Source organism: Paroedura picta, chromosome 1 (assembly GCF_049243985.1).
Source record: "Paroedura picta isolate Pp20150507F chromosome 1, Ppicta_v3.0, whole genome shotgun sequence".
Taxonomy (NCBI): domain Eukaryota; kingdom Metazoa; phylum Chordata; class Lepidosauria; order Squamata; family Gekkonidae; genus Paroedura; species Paroedura picta.
In genome coordinates this window covers 27,105,972-27,127,058 of record NC_135369.1, presented here as the reverse complement: position 1 = coordinate 27,127,058, position 21,087 = coordinate 27,105,972, and the positions used below count along the sequence as shown (strand labels likewise).

The 21,087-nt window shown below is 47.2% G+C and overlaps 1 protein-coding gene across 8 annotated transcripts in view; it reads left to right on the top strand.

Annotated features, from left to right (window-relative positions):
• Window positions 1-19,931, top strand: part of DTNB (dystrobrevin beta) — a 167,743-nt gene extending 147,812 nt beyond the window's left edge. For all 8 annotated transcript variants that reach the window (XM_077330649.1, XM_077330631.1, XM_077330664.1 and 5 more), the window contains 5 exons: window positions 2,594-2,753; window positions 5,229-5,318; window positions 10,682-10,735; window positions 14,447-14,482; window positions 18,273-19,931. In XM_077330649.1, coding sequence (XP_077186764.1) covers window positions 2,594-2,753; window positions 5,229-5,318; window positions 10,682-10,735; window positions 14,447-14,451 — 309 coding nt within the window. In that variant the 3' untranslated portion in view covers window positions 14,452-14,482; window positions 18,273-19,931. The remainder of the gene's footprint in view (window positions 1-2,593; window positions 2,754-5,228; window positions 5,319-10,681; window positions 10,736-14,446; window positions 14,483-18,272) is intronic.
• Window positions 19,932-21,087: the final 1,156 nt, after the last annotated feature.

Below are 21,087 nucleotides of genomic sequence, written 5' to 3'. Positions count from 1 at the left end.
ACATGCAACCAGCTGGGTGACCTTGGGCTCGCCACGGCACTGATAATACTGTTCTGACCGATATCAGGGCTCTCTCAGCCTCACCCACCCCACAGGGTGTCTGTTGTGGGGAGAGGAATGGGAAGGCGACTGTAAGCCGCTTTGAGCCTCCTTTGGGTAGGGAAAAGCGGCATATAAGAATCAACTCTTCTTCTTCTTCTTCTTCTTCTATATTTTCAGGCCTTAAATATTTGTTGCTTATGCAAACTTAGTCCACGTCCCAGCCTTTCTTTCTCCCATGTGTCTTTGCACTCTTTCTCTAATCCTGCTGAAGATTTCCTTCCCTAGAATCTGTTCAGGTGTGATGAGATCCCTGGAGAATGTGAAATTCCACTTAAGCGTTATTTAATGCCAGTTGTACACATGTTATGCCTTTGGGAGACAGTACACATTTCTGCTAGGACAACTCCTTGCACACTGAAAGGTTTAGCAATGAAAATGTTTTGTTGGGTGATAGTTGTGGTGTCCCAGAGGAAACAGTCTAAATGCCTGTGTTCCCCTAAAATGCACACCCATTTTGTATCTGGAAGCAGGCTAATTTCTGCAGCATTAAACTCCGCCACCATTGAGCAGTGTGGGTCACTCAGGGATATTTTATTCTGGGGAGACATGATAACTGCATTGCAGTGTGGAAGGGAAACAGTGCCAGATTTTGTGCCAGTGAGAAATTTGCTGGTGCAGATGTGAGCTAAGAAACAGCTCATGTTGCCTTAAAAGAGGTGATGAGTCCCCTCTTGTTGGCAGAGCACTGATTCTTGCAGCCATTTCAGCTAGACAGTGACTTTGTACTGAATTCCGTAATACCGTGACTTCTTCAGCTTGACCCTCATTCCTGGTAAATTACGGAAATTCCTATGCCACAAATCCAGTGCACACATAACTTTATTCTGGATAATCTTCCCTGAGTCCCAATGAGAAAGGTTAAAGATCAATAAATTTAACTAAAAAGCAAAAATAAATAAATAAATAAATTGGGAGAGGGACATCTCAATGATTCTCTCATTCAAAATGGTGACATGAAGTAACCTAGAGATTTTCAGCTACCTGATGGGATAACCTGGAATCCTTACTTATTCAAAACTGAATCTCAACCTCACAGAATCTGAGGATGGGTTTAGAAGCTGGTATGTCCTCATGTGCAAATCTGGACTTGATTGTCCATGTTAAGTGCCTTCCGGACCTCAAAGCCGCTTTCATAGTTTTATGCACCCTCACATCCTGGGGGTCTAACCAGTGATACTCGCTCCTTGGTTCATGCAGAGCCAGATTTGCACTTATAATTAGTCAAATATGTCAATATGTTTAGTACCTCAGAGTAGCGATCCCCAACCTGTGGGCCGCGGACCACATATGGTCCTCCGACTAATTGGAGGTTGGCCCCGAAGGACGCCTTCTCCCCCCCCCCGGCCCTTTACTTCATCCCCCCCAGCCCTTTACAACACACTTCATTGTTGTGGCGTGTCTGTATCTTATTTTGAAGGGATGTTTAAACATTACCATAGCGATCAGAGAGCGCTAGGGCAGTGGTTGAGAGTAGAGGAGTAAACTACCCCCCCCTCGGGCCTCAGTAAAAGGCATTGAGTGGTCCCCGGTGAGTGGTCCCTGGTGTTGAGTGGTCCCCGGTGATAAAAAGGTTGGGGACCACTGCCTCAGAGCATGAAGGAGCTTTCTCTTCTTGCCACTGTTGAAAATTCAGCCAGTCCTGGTGTACCTGACATGAGGGGAAGGGCTTCCCACTCTCTCCTCAGCATGAGGCACAGCAGCCTGAAGACAAAGAGAGTGAGATTGCCAGGAAAACCCAAGGAGAGCAAATTGATTGTGGAAAAGTGGGAATGAAATCATCACTCCTCTGTGACCAGCTTGCTCTTTTCCCAAGTGGCTGCCATAGTGGTGGTTTTACTCCCCATTCTCTGTGGCCAGCTTGCTTTCCTCTGTGCAGCCCAGGAGCTGGGATGAGAGTGTGGAAAGTGAGTGAGGGTCGTAGGTTGTTAGAGAGGATTGGCCCTCTTCTTCCAGCTCTGGAAACATTGGCTCTTTAATTGAGTCCCACAGCTCAAGGACACTTGCATCTTACCTGTCCTCCAATCCCTCTAGCACAGGGGTAGTCAACCTGTGGTCCTTCAGATGTCCATGGACTACAATTCCCATGAGCCCCTGTCAGCATTTGCTGGCAGGGGCTCATGGGAATTGTAGTCCATGGACATCTGAAGTACCACAGGTTGACTACCCCTGCTCTAGCATTTCAAGGTGGGAGCCACCTGCCCACCCTGAGCTCTACTGATCTACGGTCTTGCCGGTTTTCCTGGAATGTGGGATGGAGAGTCAGGGCCCAGAAGAGCCGCAGATCTCTCCGGTTCCTACAGCTGTTCCTGCTGTTCCTACAGCTGGTACTTAAGGGAACAAATTTCTTGTTAGAGACAATCTTGCCTAAGGATCTATCAATCGAATTAGAGCATCTATGGGGTGGGTGCTAAGGGTTGCCGCTTTGCTTGTTTGGAAGAGGTGTCTGTCAAGGGGAAGTGTCAACTGAACCAGGCTGTGTGTCTCCTTCTAGGCCCAGGCAGCAAGTTCTCCACACACCTCCCCTACCCATGGGGCCAGCCGGTCAATGCCCATGCCAGTCAGGTCGACATCTGCGGGCTCCACCCCAACTCACGTACCCCAAGATTCACTCGCTGGTGTCGGCGGAGATGTTCAGGAAGCATTTGCACAAGGCAAGTAAATTATCATATGAAATGATTGAAGTTCCGACTGTTTCTTGAGAGTATCTTCCCTTATCAGCCCTCTACCACTTATAACTTGTTTGCTGTAATGTTTGTGAACATTCTGTTGTTGAAAAGGGTGGGGGAAAGGTAGAATAGGGGAAATCAGTGTTTTTGTTATGTGGTCTCTTTGGATGTAAATGTAGGAAAGGAAAGGAAAGGAAAGGAAAGGAAAGGAAAGGAAAGGAAAGGAAAGGAAAGGAAAGGAAAGGAAAGGAATGGAGGGATGGGGAAAATCATGAGAAATGTGAATTTAACCCCTCCCTCACGGGTGTCAAATCAGTTGTGGACAACATGACAAGCGACGTCATCTGAGAACAGACTGATTCAGGCTGCCGGTTCAGAGGCCACCTTGTAGGAACAAAAAGAAGGTTGTCCCACATGAACTGTAACCAAAAGCACTTGAACAGTCCATTTTTATGATACTCAAAGACCTGATGCACAGGAGTGATTTCAAAAAGGAGTGAAGGGGAGGACCATCTCTCCCCATGTAGACTCACTCACTCATTCAGGCTGTGTGAGCAAGGTCTGTAGCTAGTGGCTCCAATATTGGATTCCAAGAAACCTCCACGTTTGCTGTCTTTCTAGAAGCTACATAAGGCAGAGCTCTCTGTTTGGACTGAATACTCCTTAGGAGGATTGCTTTTTTCACATGTTATTTTCACATTGGTTTTAGAAATGTTATGGTATCATTGGGGAGCTTTTACTGTTTTTTTACGCGATAGCTGTCTTGAACAAAAACTGGGAATAACTATTTAATAACCGTAAAGAAATAAAAATAACCCATCCAACCTCCTTCAGTGCTATAGCCCCAGGCCATGCTTGCCCACTTTATGGCCGCTTTTAGCCTTTTAAGAAACTCTGGAAAATCCCAATAACCTCACCCAGGTCATGACTGATTTCACCCTGAAGTCTCATTATTTTGCGGAGCGGGCCAGAATGTTCGGTGCATGCGCACAAACATACACACAATTCTTCCAGATCTGTACTTTATTGGAATGATTTATTTATTTCATTTATAGCCCACTTTTTTCCCCAACAAGTGACTTACAACATTTTCCCTTTCTCTGTTCTATCCTCACAACCTGTGCGATAGGTTTTCGGCTGAGAGTCACCCAACAAGCTTCCATGGCAGAGTGGGGATTTGATCCTGGGTCAGGCAGACATGCAGTCCCAAACTTTTACCAGTGTGCCACTTTGGTGCTCTCATTTCTACCCATTGTTACCTTTGATAAGCTTGGGCAGCAAAGGGTCGGTCTTCCATCTTGGACCGACCCCCTTCCTGCTTGGAGGAGCGGAAAGTGCTCCTGCGTCCCTGCACTGGGCTACCCTGGCACCCACGAGCAAGCAGGCAGTGTGTGGGCAGCCAGAAATCAGTCAGAAATCTACACTCTCTGGCCTGTCCAATGAGCACGAGTGTGGGTGGAGGAACTGAGTGCTCTAACTTTTGGATTATTTTGCAGGGCTCTTTGAATGTTCAGAAATTAATGAGGCAGGGAAGCCAGGGGGTTTCCAGGTGGTTCAGCATTCTGGCTTGCATGCAACATTTGCACCTTTCCTGGGGGATTATTGCCTGCCTGCCTGCCTGTCCTAAGGGGATCTGGAAAGCTAGATATGTGAGCAGGTGGAGTCCTGGAAAAACCTGTTGGAGAGCTGCCTGTCTGTCTGAAGAGGGTATGTGCAGGAGTGTGGGAGAATGGATGACTTAACCAGAATAAATGTTTGTCCTACATGGCAGCAGCCCCAGATGGGGCCAGGGAGGGTCTTTGTGTGTTTTGAAATGAAATGAAAGCGGGGGAGGGGGTGGTTAGGTATTAGTTACACCTAGTTAAGTTTCTCTGCTCCCCCCCCCTGCAGCTATTGTTGGGTGGCAGGTAGGTAAGCCAAGAGCTCCCTGGACTTGCAGCAATTCTCATCCCACCTTACTTAAAGGGGACCTAACATTCCTGGATGTCGTAAAGAACACAAATTAGGAGGGTGGGGGAAGGATCTGAGCCATGGAGAAGAGGAGCTCCTAAGGGATTCAAACTGCACATAATAAAAAATGTAACTTGTATTGTGGGGGAGACCAATTCCTGAATCCTAGAGTGAGTCTTCACTGCCTTTTCCCAACCCTTTTTTATACAACTGGTAGATGAATGGCTTTAATATTGCCATAGCAGGTGTCTGATTACCTATGGCAAAATAGAGATCATGTACCTTTCTGGCTACCTAGTTGCTTAACAGGCAGAGCTTCTGTGAAGCACTTTGCTGGCCATGCTTTCAAAGAGGCAGCTGTCTACGGGGAACGGCCCGTTCCCCAGGCAGCTCTCCGCCTCAGTGTCATCGTGGGCCAGGGCAGGTCCGGCATAACGATCACTTGCTCAGGTGATCCTCAAAAGTTGGACTTTCAGCTTGCTCCAACACGTTTCCCTTTCTCTTTCATAGGAACCCGACGAAACCTTCGTAACGATTTGCTGGTAGCAGCCGATTCCATTACCAACACAATGTCATCTTTGGTGAAGGAGCTTCATTCAGGTACGCAGCAAACGTCACACTTGAGCCGAAATGAGGAAACCATCAGATTCCTCTGAGGAGGACTTGGAGAGGGTTCTCTACGGTTGTGGTTCCGTGGGAGGCATTTACCCAAAGGACGTGCTGTTGGTAGGGAACAAAACATTCATAGGTCATTGGTGGAATTTGCAGGGAGGAGGTCCCAGGTCCATACTCTTGCATTTTCTTGGAAAGGATTTCCAGAAGTAGAACTGGGAATTCCTCCTGAAAGCAACATGGTGCAGATACAGATAACGTCAGTGTTCAGGAGGCACACAAGCACATATTCCACCCCCACAAATGTGTGCATGCAAATCTGCAGCTAGACTCGCCTTTTGTCCCCAATCAGTTTGGAATGAGCTGGTATCAGTTTGGTTAAAACAGGCATGCATGATCTCTTCCTCCTGTACAGCTGTCCCCCAGGGCAGGAGTAGTCAACCTGTGGCCCTCCAGATGTTCATGGACTACAATTCCCATGAACTCCTGCCCTGGGGGATATTTTGCACTCTTCTGCAGAAAGGGTTCATCCGCAGGGAGGCAGGAGATTGTTTTGTGGGGGCAATAATGTCTAGGAGGCCTCACCCCCCCCCCCCCCCGTGTTCAGCTCTATGCTACTGGGAAGATCAATGAGCTCAAGACCTTGCAGTATGTTTCCTATGCAAGAATGAAACAGACAAAAAACCTTGAGAGCTGGAGTGGTGTAGTGTCTGTCTAGGAGAACCAGGTTCGAATCCCCACTTGTGCCACTTAAGCTCACTGGGTGACAACAATCCTGTGAGGTAGGTTGGGCTGAGAGTACATGGCTGGCCCAATGTCACCCAGTGAGCTTCGATGGCACCAGTGAATGGAGTTGGGCCAGTCCAGAGGTAGCCAAACTGTGGTTCTTCAAATGTCCATGGGCTAGTGTAGACTGGCAGGGGCTCATGGTAATTGTAATCCATGGACATCTGGAGAGTCACAGTTCTCATCCCAACCTACCTCACAGGATTGTTGTCAGGATAAAACTGGAGAGGAGAACATTGCAAACCATTTTGGGTTCCCATTGGGGAGAAAGACAAGGAATCAATAAAGCAAATAAATAAATACATTTCTGGAAAGTTCCTTGGGTAAATGTGGAAAGAACAGCTGGCTTTGGGGGAAGGAAGATTGAGAAGAGACTTGATGATAGGTTTCAAATACCACAAGAGTGGTCCGTGGGAGGAAGGGGGCTCTCTTATTCTCTTTCCTGCTGTGAAAGTATTCAAGAAATATACGGCACAGTCAGCCAACAGCAAAGAGCTTGGGGTGCCACTTTGGAGGAGTTGTGTCCAGAAAGAGTCGGGCTTTGAAATCCTCATCTCAGAAAAGAGGAAGTAGTCCAGGGAGCTCGGAAGAAGAAGAAGAAGAGTTGGTTCTTATATGCTGCTTTTCTCTACCCGAAGGAGTCTCAAAGCAGCTTACAATCTCCTTCCCTTTCCTCTTCCCATAACAGACACCCTGTGAGGTGGGTGAGGCTGAGAGATCCCTTATATCCCTGCTCAGTCAGCTTTATCAGTGTCGTATCGAGCCCAAGGTCACCCAGCTGGTTGCATATGGGAGAGTGCAGAATCAAACCCAGCTCGCCAAATGTAGAAGTATGCACTCCTAACCACTGCACCAAGCTGGAAGCCTGCACTCAGGAGAATACAGGCCCCTCCAGAGTCAGGAAGGTCGACAAGGCACTTCACTGAAGGTCACTGGAGATTCCTTGGATAGGATTCTGGCAGGAGACTGGGTTGTTCATTCCGAGTCTATTCTTGGCTTTCCTAGAAAGCAGCCCAAGCCTGTATTAGTCCACCAGCTCTTGTCATGGGTGTACCTGGGGGCGGGGGCAAGTCAAACTGCAGACCTGCTCTCCCTCCCACAGCCTGGCCAGGCCAGTACTGCTGCCTCCGTTGGGAAAAGGGAACTATGGTGGGGGGAGATGGGAGAGAGCCATTTGAATTCCACCTCCCCACCTGTGGACCGTGATATTGTCAAGAGCCATCGTAAGGTTGTGGCTGGGCCAGTATTCGAATGCCTGCTCCGCCACGCAACTCACTGAGTGACCTTTAGCCAATTGAATCCTCTAACCTAACCTGGTTCCCAGGGTGAGATGAGGATAAAACAGAGGGGAGAGGAAATGCCTAGGCAGACAGGCAGAACAAAAATCTGATGGACTGATCATCAAGGGCAGTTTGTGTGTTTTGGTTTGGTAGTTGCTTCTTGCTTGGGCCTTTCAGGGTCAGGGCAGAGAAGCCCTCGGATGTGTTGGCTGCCTCTGGGGCTGCAGGCATCCTCTCTGGCAGGACAGGAACCTGAACCTCTGGATTTCCCACAAAGCAGGGGCTTGGCCCTTCTCCCTCTAGAGACATGCAGAGTCTCAGGAAATCCCCAACAAAGTAGGCTTGAAGCCTGTGGCACCTTTGAGAACAGCACTGTTTTATTCCCAGTCTGAACTTTCACTTCTTCAGATGCAATGAAACAGAAACCAGACCATACCTATAGGTAGAGGATGAGCAGTAACTTAGCATGCCGCATAACGAAGACGTTTGACAGATTAAAGAACCAAACAGGAATAACAAGCTTCATTTATATGGGTGCCGCTGCTTGGGTTTAATTCTGGGGAGAAACATGGTAAAGGAAATCAATATGTCAAAATTGGGGACTGATGGGCAGATGTATCCTTAGTTGAGGCATGCTGTGAGCAATTAACTGGGACCCTGTCATTATGCTCCCTCCGTCTCCTCTCAAGCATGGATGTGACCTTACAGCTTCTTGTTTGAAGTAGGGCAATTTTCTATGAAGAGTTACTTCTCCTGTCCCCAGGCCAGAGAAATACATTCCAGTCTACCATTCTAAATATTGCATTCTGCTATTAATTATGGTACTTTACAGTCTACTATTCTAATATATTATTCCAAATAAAATAAAGACTTGTAAGGACTGAATGAAATTAGAATATGTAGCGAGACAAGAAACCCTGTTAAGACCCGAGGATTCCATTGTTCAGAGTGTTGCAATAACTTGCAGCTCTGCAATTTCCATTTCTAGTCTGTTCTTGAAGTTCCCTTACAATAAAACAGCTCCTTTAGGTCCCCCATTGAATGCCCTGGGAGGCTGACATGTTCTCCTACAAGTTTCTGAGCCTTGTGATTCATGATGTCAGATTTGTGTCCATTTCTCCTTTGTCATTGGGTTTGACCTGTTTTCCCTGTGTAGAGAACTGAAGGACATTGTTGGCATTTGACGGCATATACAATGTCAGAAGATGAGTATGTGAGATGATGAAGTGAATGTTAGGGCCAGTGATTGTGTTGTCTGAGTGTATGTGGCAACAAATTTGGCAACTGGGTTTATTGCAAACTCTTGGACCAGTGTCCATGTTCAAATTAGATGTTGTATGATTTGTGGGCAAGGAGTTGTTTGAGATTGGGAGTTGCCTGATCATAAGAAAAGGCTTGTCCCCCCAGTACTTGGGAAAGAGACCTGGCACTACCCAGTAGAGGTTGTAAGTTGCTGATGAGATGTTTTGAGTTGAGTTGTGGCCACTATATGTCCATGGTGTTTTTACAGTGGTGTCCAGGAAATGTATTTCTTAGGCATAGATTGGCCCATTGTCAGATGATGGTCGGATGAAAGTCATTGAATGCCTGGTGGAATTCCAGGGCTTCTTTCCCATCTGTCCAGACTGTAAAATGTCATCAGTGTGTCATCGGCAGTGGTGGGAGTGGGTGAGAGTTTAGGAAGCATTGGAGCAACTTTGTGGGTCTTAAAGCCTCCACTGCCACTTCAGACCAGCACGGCTGCCCACGTGAGAGCAGGGCTTGTTTCTGTCGCCAGCCACCAAAGCCTAATGTGTTGCGCTGAGCCATGTGGTCGGATGACAGGTAAAACAAACGGCAGGCTCCTGCTTTGATACTAAGCAGACTCTGCAGGCAAAGGGCCCCTGGAAAGTGTCTTGAAATCCTCTCCTTTCTGTAAATCAAGGGAAGCAGCTGGAGGGGAAGCTTCACAGCCGTGCTGAACTGCACAAGTAACTCAGGGGTAGCTGTGGGATTACCAGACTTTGCCCTTCCTGGCCCCCCCCTGATAATCCGTGCTTCCTTACCTGTTTGGGATTGGCTTGATGCCCTTACTTTAGCTGTCCATCCTGGAGTGCTCTCCCTGGCCTGTCTTGTGTTTGGTTGAAGGACGGAGAGCGAACGTGGTGCTGTGGTCAGAGTATCAGATGAGGACTTGGGGAGAGCCAGCTTCAATTCCCTGCTCTCCACGGCCCCGGGCCCCTGTCGCATCTTCGCACACCTCGCAAAGGATGTTCTATGGATAAAACCCGAGGACAGAGGGGAATCAGGTGTAGTCCCCTGACCTCCGTGGAGAGGACGGGCAGGATGGAAATACCAGAAATAGAAATGACATAAATAAACGATGTCATTAAAAATTGTGGAAGAAAGCAAAAATAGGATATGTTGTCTGTGCGGTGCAGAGGGGCAAGCATTCGCCTTCTACCTCCGCTGAAAAGACCTCCAACAGAGGTGTCGGTTCAGGTGCCATATTGAAACGGCAGTTTGCTTTCTTCTCCATGTCTGTGGAGAAATGCAGGCTGGGAAACTGGAGTGTATTCTGGAGGAAACAGGCATCTTCTCCCTGTGGGGCCAGGGATGTAGATTTCATGATCTGGTTCCACAACCAGCCCTGTCAACCCTATCCCATAGGCTCCGCCATGCGCAGCTGCATCTTTTTCTCATTGTTTTATCATCCGATTATTTCTGTCTTTCACAGCCTCTGTCCTCCCCTGGCCTGCCTTTAACCCTCTGCTCATTATGTCCTTCCTCTCTTAATGGCTTCCTGAGCATCCTTGGGGGGGGGTTGTCCCTCCTGTCCATCCCTTTGCATGCTTTAAAAGCCAGGAGCTTACGAGAGAGCCAAGGCGCCTGCAGAACATTTTATAGTGAGGTTTTGCCTCTTTAATGTAGACATTTAACCTTTTACAGTCCTGGTTGCATTGGACTCTGAAATTAACCACCCCAAAGGCTCAGGAAGGACCTGATGGGATTGTAAATAGATCTTTGACAAGAATTCCCCATCTTTCTCCACCTCCAGAGCCTTGTTTCCAGGTTCCCTGCTGGGGAAGATGTTTGGCTACCAGAGGCCAGCTGAAGCGCTTAGCCTGAGGGCTCCAATGGCACTAAGGGGGTAAGGGGGGAAATGTCCTGCAGAAGGAATCCCATCCCACAGCCCGCCTAGAAAGGCAGCATAGTTTCTCCATGGCCTTCTGCCATTGCAGCCCTGCTTGCTCACCCTCTGCCTGACCTGCTCACTTTTACTGCTGTGTGCTTTTTGTCTTGAAGGTGAGGAAGGAGGGGAAGAGGAGGACGACAAGATGCAGAACGGAAAGGACAGAGGTAAGGGCAAACTCCCGGGGCGATTTGCTCTATCAAGCGCTTGGCAAGGTTGTTGAGTGCAGAAGATGGCTGCAACATATAATTGACAAATTACTAGATACACGTGATTTCAAATCTTGTTTAATCAGCCGGCAGATTTAAAAGGGAAAAAAGTTTTGAAATGTGGCCCCCAAATACCACTCCCCAAGGGGCACTCTCCTTCCTCCCCATCACCAAGTAGGGGGTGCCTTTCCCAAACGGGTGCCCGTTGCAACATTGTGTGTGCCTAATGTAAAAACAAAGGCTCATATTCCCCCAACCGCAAGCTGTGAAAGCTGATCTTTTGTTCCTTCCCCGCATCAGCTCCTTCCACTTCCAAGAAGCGATTGCTCTCGGTCAAGGGAACCTTGTGTTCAGAGGAAGCGTAGTTGTACAAAACTGTCCCCCACCCCCTTCTTTCCACTGGTGGAGGTAGAGAGAAATCCTTGATTCCCTTACTGTAGCTTCCTGTTCTTTGTAGTCTTTTGTCCAAGACACTCCCCATTAAGGGATCACTAAGAAAAAGGCGGCAAAGTGGTACCATCTCCAAAGAGTTAGGCAGGGACTGTGACTCAGATGAAGTCTCTGTTTTTCATGCAGTTTTTCAATCTCCAGTTGCCAAGCACCAGGCAGTAGGTGATATGAAAGTCCTCCACCTCTGAGACTCTGGAAGAGCTGCTGCCAGTCTGAATAGACAGAACTGACCTTGGTGGCCTGTTGGCCTGATTCGGTGTAAGGCACCTTCGTGATGTGTGCAAGTGGTGCAGGACATATGACACTTATTACAAAAGGAAGAATGCTTTTTTCCTTCAGGACAGCTACTTTTTATTGACGTACAAATTGATGTAAGCAGAATTGATTAATCAATTTAAACATGTATGATTTAACTAGCTACCATTTCCTAGACGAGGTGGCACCATAGAGCGATAAGATCCAGGGAGGAGCAGACTCCGTCCTTAACACAAACACTAGTCCCATGCTGTGACATTGCTACGAGACACCGTGGGGCTTTCTTCCTCATTGGCATCGAAGATGTCAACTCTGAGCTAGATTGCATGAGAGTCCTTCCCACTTTCCACCTGTGTGCTTCATTACTAAACCAGAGCAGAATCTGAAGTCTATCATAGCCCAGGATAGCCACTACAGCGCACAAATCTCAGCCCCACCTTGGTCATCTCTTGCCCTTCTCCCCAAGGCAATAATCTTGCTCTTAACCCTGGTGATGATGGAAAGTGCTGTCAAGTCACAGCTGATTTATGGCAGCCCCGTAGGGCTTTCCTCGTCTTCCTTGGTGGTTTTCCATCCAAATGCAAACCAGGGCTGATGCCAACTAGATTCCGAAATCTGATGAGATCCATGTTAGGACACTCTTAAAACCTACCTCCATTAAAATGTCCAGAGTGCAAAGAAATCCTTCCTCATTTATTTAGTTAGGGAGCCTTTATGCTGCCTCTCCTGGGGAACCTGCCCTCCTTGGAGTAGTGGCGTCAGGTATCAACTCGACAATTCAAATTGCTGCCTGTCACATTTTTTTATTTATTTGAAAGTCTTTGCACCCCATCTCTCATAGAATCATAGAGTTGGAAAGGTCCTCCAGGGTCATCTAGTCTAACCCCTTGAACAGTGTAGGAACTCACAAATACTGCCCACCCACAATGACCACAGTTTCATGCCCAAGTGATTCCCCCATATACACACCAAAAATCTCCAGAATCCAGCTTTTACCTACCATCGCACAGTGGCGATCAGCAATTCCTTGGGTATGCAAGGAAGGGCCACAAGAGACAAAGACTGGCACAACCCTTCCTGCCCACCCACTCACAATCTGCCTAAGTTCATAAAATCAGCATTTCTGTCAGATGACTGTCTAGCCTCTGCTTTAAAACTTCCAAACCCACCAGCTCCTGAGGAAGCCTGCTCCGCTGAAGAACCGGTCTAACTGTCAGTAACTTCTTCCGGATTTTTAGCCAAAACTTCTTTTGAAACAATTTTAACCCATTGGTTCTGGTCCGACCCTCTGGGGCAACAGAAAACAACTCTGCTCCATCTTCTATATGACTGCTCTTCAAGTATTTCAAGATGGTTATCATATCACCTCTTAGTCATCTTCTCTCCAGGGTAAACAGATCAAGCTCCCTCAACCTTTCCTCATACGACTTGGTCTCCAAACCCTTCTCTATCTTTGTAGCCCTCCCCTGGACACACTCCAGTTTTTCTACATCTTTCTTCAGTTGTGGTGCCCTTAACACAATACTCCCAAGTGATGTCTTACCAGAGCAGAATAAAGCAGTAGCATTACCTCCCATAATCTGGACATTACACTTCTTTTAATACAGCTCAAAATCCCATTGGCATTTTTGGCTACCGAGTCACATTGCTGACTCATGTTTAGTGTAAGACCCCCAGATCCTTTTCACACATACTACTGCCTCTCCTGTCTTCAAGGCTCAGCATAACAGCATTAATCAAGAAATAGGAGAATAAATCCGATACAAAATCCAGCCACATATCTCTGCGTGTGTTTATTTACGTTATCAAAATTTAATCACATTGAACCAGCCCAATAAAACCCTGTGATTAGTGCGGTCGATTCCAAATGCCAGCCATAAAAACACCTCACTCAGATAGCAAATTAAAAGTCAACCAAAACAGGAAGCTCTTGCAACCTCTGTGAGAAGTCCACATAATTTGTTTTTCTTATATCCACTGAGGGGGTGGGGGTTCTGTAGGAGACATGCAGCCCCTGGAAGGACTATATGGCTTGACCCCATCAACCTTCCTTGGGGAGGACACTATCAGCACCATCTGCCCACACAATCTCCCCTGGTATGTGAACTTCTATGGAAAGAGGCTAATCTTCCAGGCTAATATCAAAAGTTGGGATCAAATTTGGAAGCAAATTGGTGCCAGTGTTGTTGCTGCACAACTGGCTGGATATGTTCACAACCTTGGTGCCAGGTTGCAAGATGGTCCACAGTATCCTGGACCAGCTTATTTGTCTCCAAAGATCAGCTCCCATGACGGTTACACTGGCATATTCAAGGACCCGAGTCGTGGTTTTTCCCCCCTAGGGAGCCTCCCTATCCATTGGGATCATCAGGGGAGCATCTTGCTTTAAGCCCCAGTGCCCTCCTGCAAGAAACATGGCAGTGCAGGGCAGAGCTTTTCTTGAGTTTGCTATGCTGCTGGGGAGGGGCTCTAGCCCAGTGCCAGAATATCTGCTTTGCATGGAGAAGGCCCGGGTTCAGTCACCGGCATCTCCAAGGATCAGCCTATCAGAGTCAACTGTACTGACCTCGATAAGCAGAGGTTCTAACTAGTTATAAAGGCAGCTTCATGTGCGGAATATTCTGCCAAAAGAAGACCAATGGAAGCATTTCATTAATGGTTTTAGAAGGGCCATGCAAACCTCTCTCTCTCTCTCTCTCTCTCTCTCTCTCTCTCTCTCTCTCTCTCTCTCTCTCTGTGTGTGTGTGTGTGTGTGTGTGTGTGTGTGAGTGACCTAACTTTGTGATTGAAATTTCCAAATGCTTTCTAATGGTTTGTCTGGATTTGTAAGACCCCTTGAGTACACACTTAGAGTGTGTGGAGAGTTACTTGCTCAAATAGAAGCTGACTGGGTGGGTATTGCAACCACCTGGAATGTTTTACCTTTTTTGTTAACCTTTGTTTTGTCTCTCCGTTGCTTTGCAGGTTAACCAAAAGGGCCCAGGATGGCTACTGATCCAAGTAAGTGCATGGCTCTTCCTGTTCAGGGGTCCCCAGTGGTGGTGCCTTTGGACATTATGGCAGCTGCTGACACCTTTCCTGGAGTCCATCAAATATTCTTAGTAGATGGGCAGGGCCAGATGGGGCTTTTGACCGGCAAAGCTTCTGATTGGCCATTGGAGATTTGGTAGGCTGGGCAGATCTTTATTAAGCTGTTTTGGCATCAGCTGCCACACAGCAGAAGGGTCTTCACCGTGTTTCTAAAAGTAAGCTTCAGCAGCCATTTCAGTGCTAGCTCAGGTTCCTGCAGCCGCCATTTTATGGCAACACCAAGTATGGGGTGTGAGAATTCCAAATGAGCTCCCAAGCTCAAAACGATCACAGGGCCCTGGGTTAGATGATGTTCTTATGACTATGTCAAAGGCAGTCTGTAGGTCTGACTGCCATTCTGGCCACACGGACAGATGGGCAGACTGACCATGCAGAGAACAACTTTGTATTAGGTTGGAAAAGAGCTTACTTGTGTTATTAGCACAGCGGGGTCTGTTCTGGGTATATCTTGGTAAAGGTAAAAGTAAAGGTAAAGGTATCCCCTGTGCAAGCACTGGTTCATGTCTGACCCTTGGGGTGACGCCCTCTAGCGTTTTCATGGCGGACTCAATACGGGGTGGTTTGCCAGTGCCTTCCCCAGTCATTGCCGTTTACCCCCCAGCAAGCTGGGTACTCAAGTTATCCTAACATAAAAGCAGCCATGATGAACCTGCCAGCAGTTTGTCCAGCACAGGGAAGCCAAGAGCAAGGGTGGCAGGGGGCAAACAGCCCTCCCCTGCAGGCTGCTCCAAAGTTTTGACTGTGTGCAAAAGAGGGCTGGTTGAATGGAAGTATCTAAAATAGAAAAGTTCAACCAGTTGGCCATCAAAAAAGTAATCTGTCTTTGTTTATAATGGTTCCAATTTATTGAAAAAAATATAACTTCAATTATTAATATTCAATAGACATTCATATATGTGATGTTACAGGCATGAAAACATAAATCAAACCAAAACGGGTTTCCGGATAAACGCATTTTTTTTCTCAATAGCCCATTTTCAATGTTTCCTTCTTCATCAGTGGTTTTATCATATGAACAGTCCCTCAGGCCCAGCGTTTCACGGAGGTCTCTTAACTGCTCTATGGTTTTCATAGCCAGAAGATAATATCTATTGGATATTAATTATTGAAGGTATATATATATTTCAATAAATTGGAACAATTACAAACAAAAACAATTACTTTTTGATAGCCATCTGACAGGAGGCTGCCTCTAGACTCAGAGGCCCCAAATGGCTATCATGGAGAACAGCCAGCTGTAAACCCATAAATCTTTCCAGCCTCCTTTTAAATCCATCTAAGCCAGTGGCCATCACCGTAACCAGTAGCAACAACATCCGCAAGTCAACTAGCCATTATATGAAGTAGAATAATGTCTCTCTTAAATGTCAGTCAGCTTCATTGGGTGACCCTGATGTTTTTCCACGGAAGACATTGCTTTCTCTCCGTCACAAGCAGTTTTCTTATTCCATCACAAAAGTCACCCACAATTATCCCACGTGGACCAGCCAGTCTATGTCCAACTGACAGCTAGTGTTCGGCAACTGCACAGTGCCCAATGGTGACATGTGGATGTTGGCGATACGTTGACTAACAGCTCATCTTCCCTTTTAAAAAATTGGTGTTGCATCAGCTGTTTTCTGGTCTTCTGGCTCAGAGGCTGATGATAACAAATTGCCTATTTTTGTTAACAAATCAGTCATTCAATTTTTTAAAAATTCTTTAAAGACTTGGCTGAATGATTTCTGCATAGCTCTCTTTGGCTCAGTTTTTCACCTGTCTCCCTGAAAAGTTCGCCTCAGGGACACATATCTGCACCGCATTTTCCACAATGAAGACAAATGCAAAGCTTATCAGCTTATCCACAACTTCCTGGTTCTGTCTCAGACACTTTAATACACCTTTGTTGCCTAACGGTCTAACAGCTAGCTGCCCTGGCTTATTTTCTCCAGAAGAACTGGTTAATCACTGTGTGAGACAGGATGCTGGACTAGATGGACAACTGGACTGATCTAGCAGGGCTCTCCTTATGTTATTATCCTCTATGGAAGAATATGCTCCTTCCTTTCCTCCAATAAAACCTCTATCGATCTTCAGCAGTCGGTAGTTGGTATTAATCACTTATCCTTATCCATGGTTCCTCTATATATTTGTGAAACAGCCTGGGGGGTGGAACGTGTCCGGCTGTCCAAGTTGGAATAGGGCCAATCAGAGTGCAGCCAGGGACACTGGCTGCACCCTAATTGGCTCTGCCCCTACAGCTCCTTTCCTCCCTCCCTGGAGGCTAGCCATTTTCATAGAATCATAGAGTTGGAAGGGGCCATACAGGCCATCTAGTCCAACCCCTGCTCTACGCAGGATCAGCCCTAAGCATCCTAAAGCAATGTTCCTCTCAGACACGTCAGAGACAGAGAGACACACAGAGCCCTGCCACACCGAACACGAGCCCTCATTCCCTCCTATCACTCCTGCTGCGAGGGAGGCAGAGAGAGACAAAGAGAGAGCTGCCCCAAGCTGCTGACAGAGAAACAGAGAGAGCTGCACATGCTGTGACGGAGGGAGAAAGAGACAGAGAGAGGGAGCTGCCCCTAACTGCACACTAGCCCTCCTTCCCTCCTGCAAACCATCCCTGATTACCTGGTATGCCTCCTGCTGCGAGGCACACACGCAGCAAGAGGCAAAGGGGGAGACGCAGAGAGAGATCTGCATCTCCTGATGTCCCCTGGGTCCTAGCGCCCATTGCATTCCTGCTTGCAATGGGCTTTCTTGCTAGGCTCTCAATAAACAAACAATTTGCAACTGCTTGAGTTCTATTGGGATCCCTGTCAGAAAGTAACACAGTAACTAAGTCATGGGATTGTTTGTCCAAATGAATTTGCAAACATGGTAAAATATAAAGCCTCCTGAGATTAGTGTACAAAGGACACTCTAAGAAAATATGTGCTATCATGTCGAACGTAAGGTACAGGGGCAGATTTGTTCCGAATAAGATAAATGTATTAACCTATTGCTTGTAACTTGGGGTATGCAATTTCTTTTTCTGCTATTTTTCAGTTCGGATCAATTGGATCTGAAAAAATTTCAAGATTAAAAAAAAAAGGATCACATTAATGGTAGAATGTTCAGATGTACAAAAATTTGTTTGCGTCCAATAGACCCCAAACAAAAAATAGTGAGAAGGCAATGGCAAAGCTGCTAAAAACAGCTCAGAGGCAGCTCATCTGGGGCTCCTTTGGGTGGTCCCTGTAAACTAGGCTGCCCATACAGCTGGCCAAGCAGCTAATTCTGCTAGTAGGCCTGGTTATGGCTCTGCTGGGCAACCCATTTTAAAATGGACTGCCAAAAAGAGTCCACCAAGCAGCTGATCCTGCAGGGAGAGCTTTCCCCTCAGGCTCTGCTGGTTAGCCCAATTTAGACTGGGCTGCCCAACAAGGAGCTGATCATGCAGGGAGTAGCTGATCATGCAGCCACGCACAAGGGTAACTGGGTCTCTGGACAGCCTAGTTTAGCTCCTGGGCTTGCAGACATCGTTTCATGATTGTAACATTTGGCATTAGCCATTAGGCTAACAGAAGGAGGGGGTAGGGACACCCAAACCAGATTCATGCTAAACTTCACGTCTGGTTGGATCCTAACAAAACTAATTTCAAACTACTTCAGATTACGTAGACTTCTCTGCAGCAGAGCACATGACTTAGCACACTGCTGTGTCTTGGTACAGGTCAAGAGGTGTGAGCTCCTGTTCTAAAGACGTCTCCGCATCCTTCAACTGAGGCATGTTCCAGCCAACACATCCACCATTGTGACGCCGTGAAGACCACAACCAGCAGGGAAGCAGCCTCCTTCTGACAGACAGAGTGGCTTTCCTGGGGAAGGGAGGGTGGGGGGGCACTTCTTTAGGTTTGCATGTCCTGTTTCCATAGCTGTTCCCATGCTAATTGGGCAGAGCCTCATCTCAGTCTGCAGGAGAAATGCCAGGAGCAGCTTCTCAAAAAGCCAAGCCACTCTCCTGTGAAAGGGTCTCAGTTGCCTACCCAGCAGCCTCATTGCCACCTCATCATGCCATGGGCACGTCCACTTGTGACCTTCGACCCCTCGTGTGCACGTTGAAAAGCAGACTTGCAACCAGCCAAGTTTCCTTCTGCACAGCACCCTCCGAATGCTGAGCACGGACCTTTCTTTAAGACACTCTCGCGTTCAAAAATACCACTCTCTCTCTCTCTGTCTCGCTGAATGTTGGGCTATCTTAGGACTTTGCAGGTGAAGCGTTGCCACGTCGCACAGCGCAGGTAAGGAATGAGGTTCCAGGAGGCAAAGGCAAGGCAGGCTGTCTCAGGAGGCTGGCAGATCCTGGCTCCAAAGATGCCACCTGACAGGACATCCTCTTGCTTGGCCCTCACTGCAATGTACTGGAGCTGTTTGAAAGGCATGGCTGGTTTCAGCAAGGATTGCATGGGAGAGTTTCCTTGGTAAGTAATAGGACAAGGATCCCCAACGTGATGCTTTGTGGGCACCGTGGCACCTGCCAGTATCTTAAACAGAAGGGAAAATAACCCAAAAGCAATTGAATCAAGGAACCCAAACGGTTAAAGAAACATAAACGTATGGCCTGACATTCTGCAATGCATAGAAAATTTTGAAATGTTTAAATATATGAAAATACATGTATTTATTACAAAAAAAAAGTTGAAAATGCTGTAAGGCCTCAGTAATAGTCTCTCACCACACAATCAATTCTTAAAAATAACAAGCAAGGGCCAAATGGCCTAGACCAAATGAATTTCGGCGCATTGGCCTTCTTCAGTGGTCAGGCATGTATAAGAATACATGAATTGTAATATACAGTTAGCTCCAGACATATATTGGGTATTGTCAAATAATGAAAAGGACACAGTCAAAATTGTTAGCATATACACCAGGATTTCGTGAAACCCTGGGGTTTCTTGATGGTCCTGTAAGGGTTTCCTAAATGGGTGGGAGTTAATTATTTTTTTAATAATCTTTTTAATTTGTTAAATATGTATTGGGGGAACGTGACCATATATGATCATGTCAACTCATCTCTCTCCTCTTCCAAAATGGCCAACGATAGGCCTGGAGGGGGTGGGAGGGGCCCTGACTGGGCATTTAGACAGCTCTGCTTCCTAACCATATTCTGCAGGATCACGCCACTTCTGGGGTTTCTCAAAACCTGAAGAACGTTTCAGGAGGTTCTCAGCAGTAAAAAGGTTGAGAAAGGCTGATATACACCGTGACTCAGGGCTAGAGTAAAACTGAAGAGGTCCCTTTATTACTGTTTCAATTCAGATGCACTAAGGTGGTGACTCCCTATGCGCCTTCCTTGCAGTCTCCTGATCAATAAATCATCAAATGTAATGTGGAGCCAGTCCCATGTATTGTCTGCAGAAGGGGGTGTTGGACAGGGGCCTCCAGCGTCATGCCCTTGGGCACCAGGGCTCCTGCCCATGCCTTTCCTGGCGCTCTTTAGGAGGTGGATGGGGCCCGATGGGGCTTTTGGGCAAGAAAGCTACTGATTAGCCATTGGAGATTTGCTGGGCTGTGCAGATTTTTTAAAACATTGCTTCGGCAGCAGTTGCTGCCACAAAACAAGGATCTTTCTCTATGTGACGAAAGTAAGCGGCATGATCCGTTTTGTGGTTGGCTCTTCCGGTGACAGCCATCTTGTGCTACACCCACCACATCATCTCAGATTTCCAAAGGTGCCCCCAAATAGTTGGGGATCCTTGAGTAGGAAAAGAGGCACTTGGCACTTAGGGCAGTTCTCCTTTGGTCATAGGACAGGACGGCCATCCCGGCAGCTCTTTGGCTTGTGTGTTGACTTATAAGGGCAGGGGCAGTCAAACTGCGGCCCTCCAGATGTCCATGGACTACAATGCTCATGAGCCCCTGCCAGCGAATGCTGGCAGGGGCTCATGGGCACTGTAGTCCATGGACATCTGGAGGGCCGCAGTTTGACTACCCCTGCATAAGGTTTTTTTTTTAAAGACTGCTCCAGCCTGTTGTTGTACTATCACTAGAGATGGTTGTCACTTTTTGGTAGTGATCCAGACAGCGATACAATCTCTTCTAGTCCCTAGTGGTTCCATGTTTCTTCCTGAAGTTGTGGAAGTTATTCTTAGTAGAGGAGCTAGTGATGATCATTAATAGGGAGCACTGAATGAACAATGAATTCTGGAGATTTTTGATGGAGGGGATCACTGGGGCATGAAATTGGGGTCACTGAGGGTGGGCAAGTAGTTCTGAGTTCCTGCATTGTGCAGGGGGTTGGACTAGATGACCCTGCAGGTACCTTCCATGATTCTATAAACCCTGGAGCCAGTTTCTGCCTTCCTGCCTGAACTGGCTGGGAAAGAGGGAAGATGCTTGCTGGTTCCTTGTCCCCCCTATGGCAGTCTGTATCACCCATGGCTGTTAACTATGAGAGGTAGGGATGAAACCTCTAGAGGCAGGAGGTCCACCCATCTATGAAAAAGAAGAGTTGGTTCTTATATGCCACTTTTCTCTACCCGTCTCAA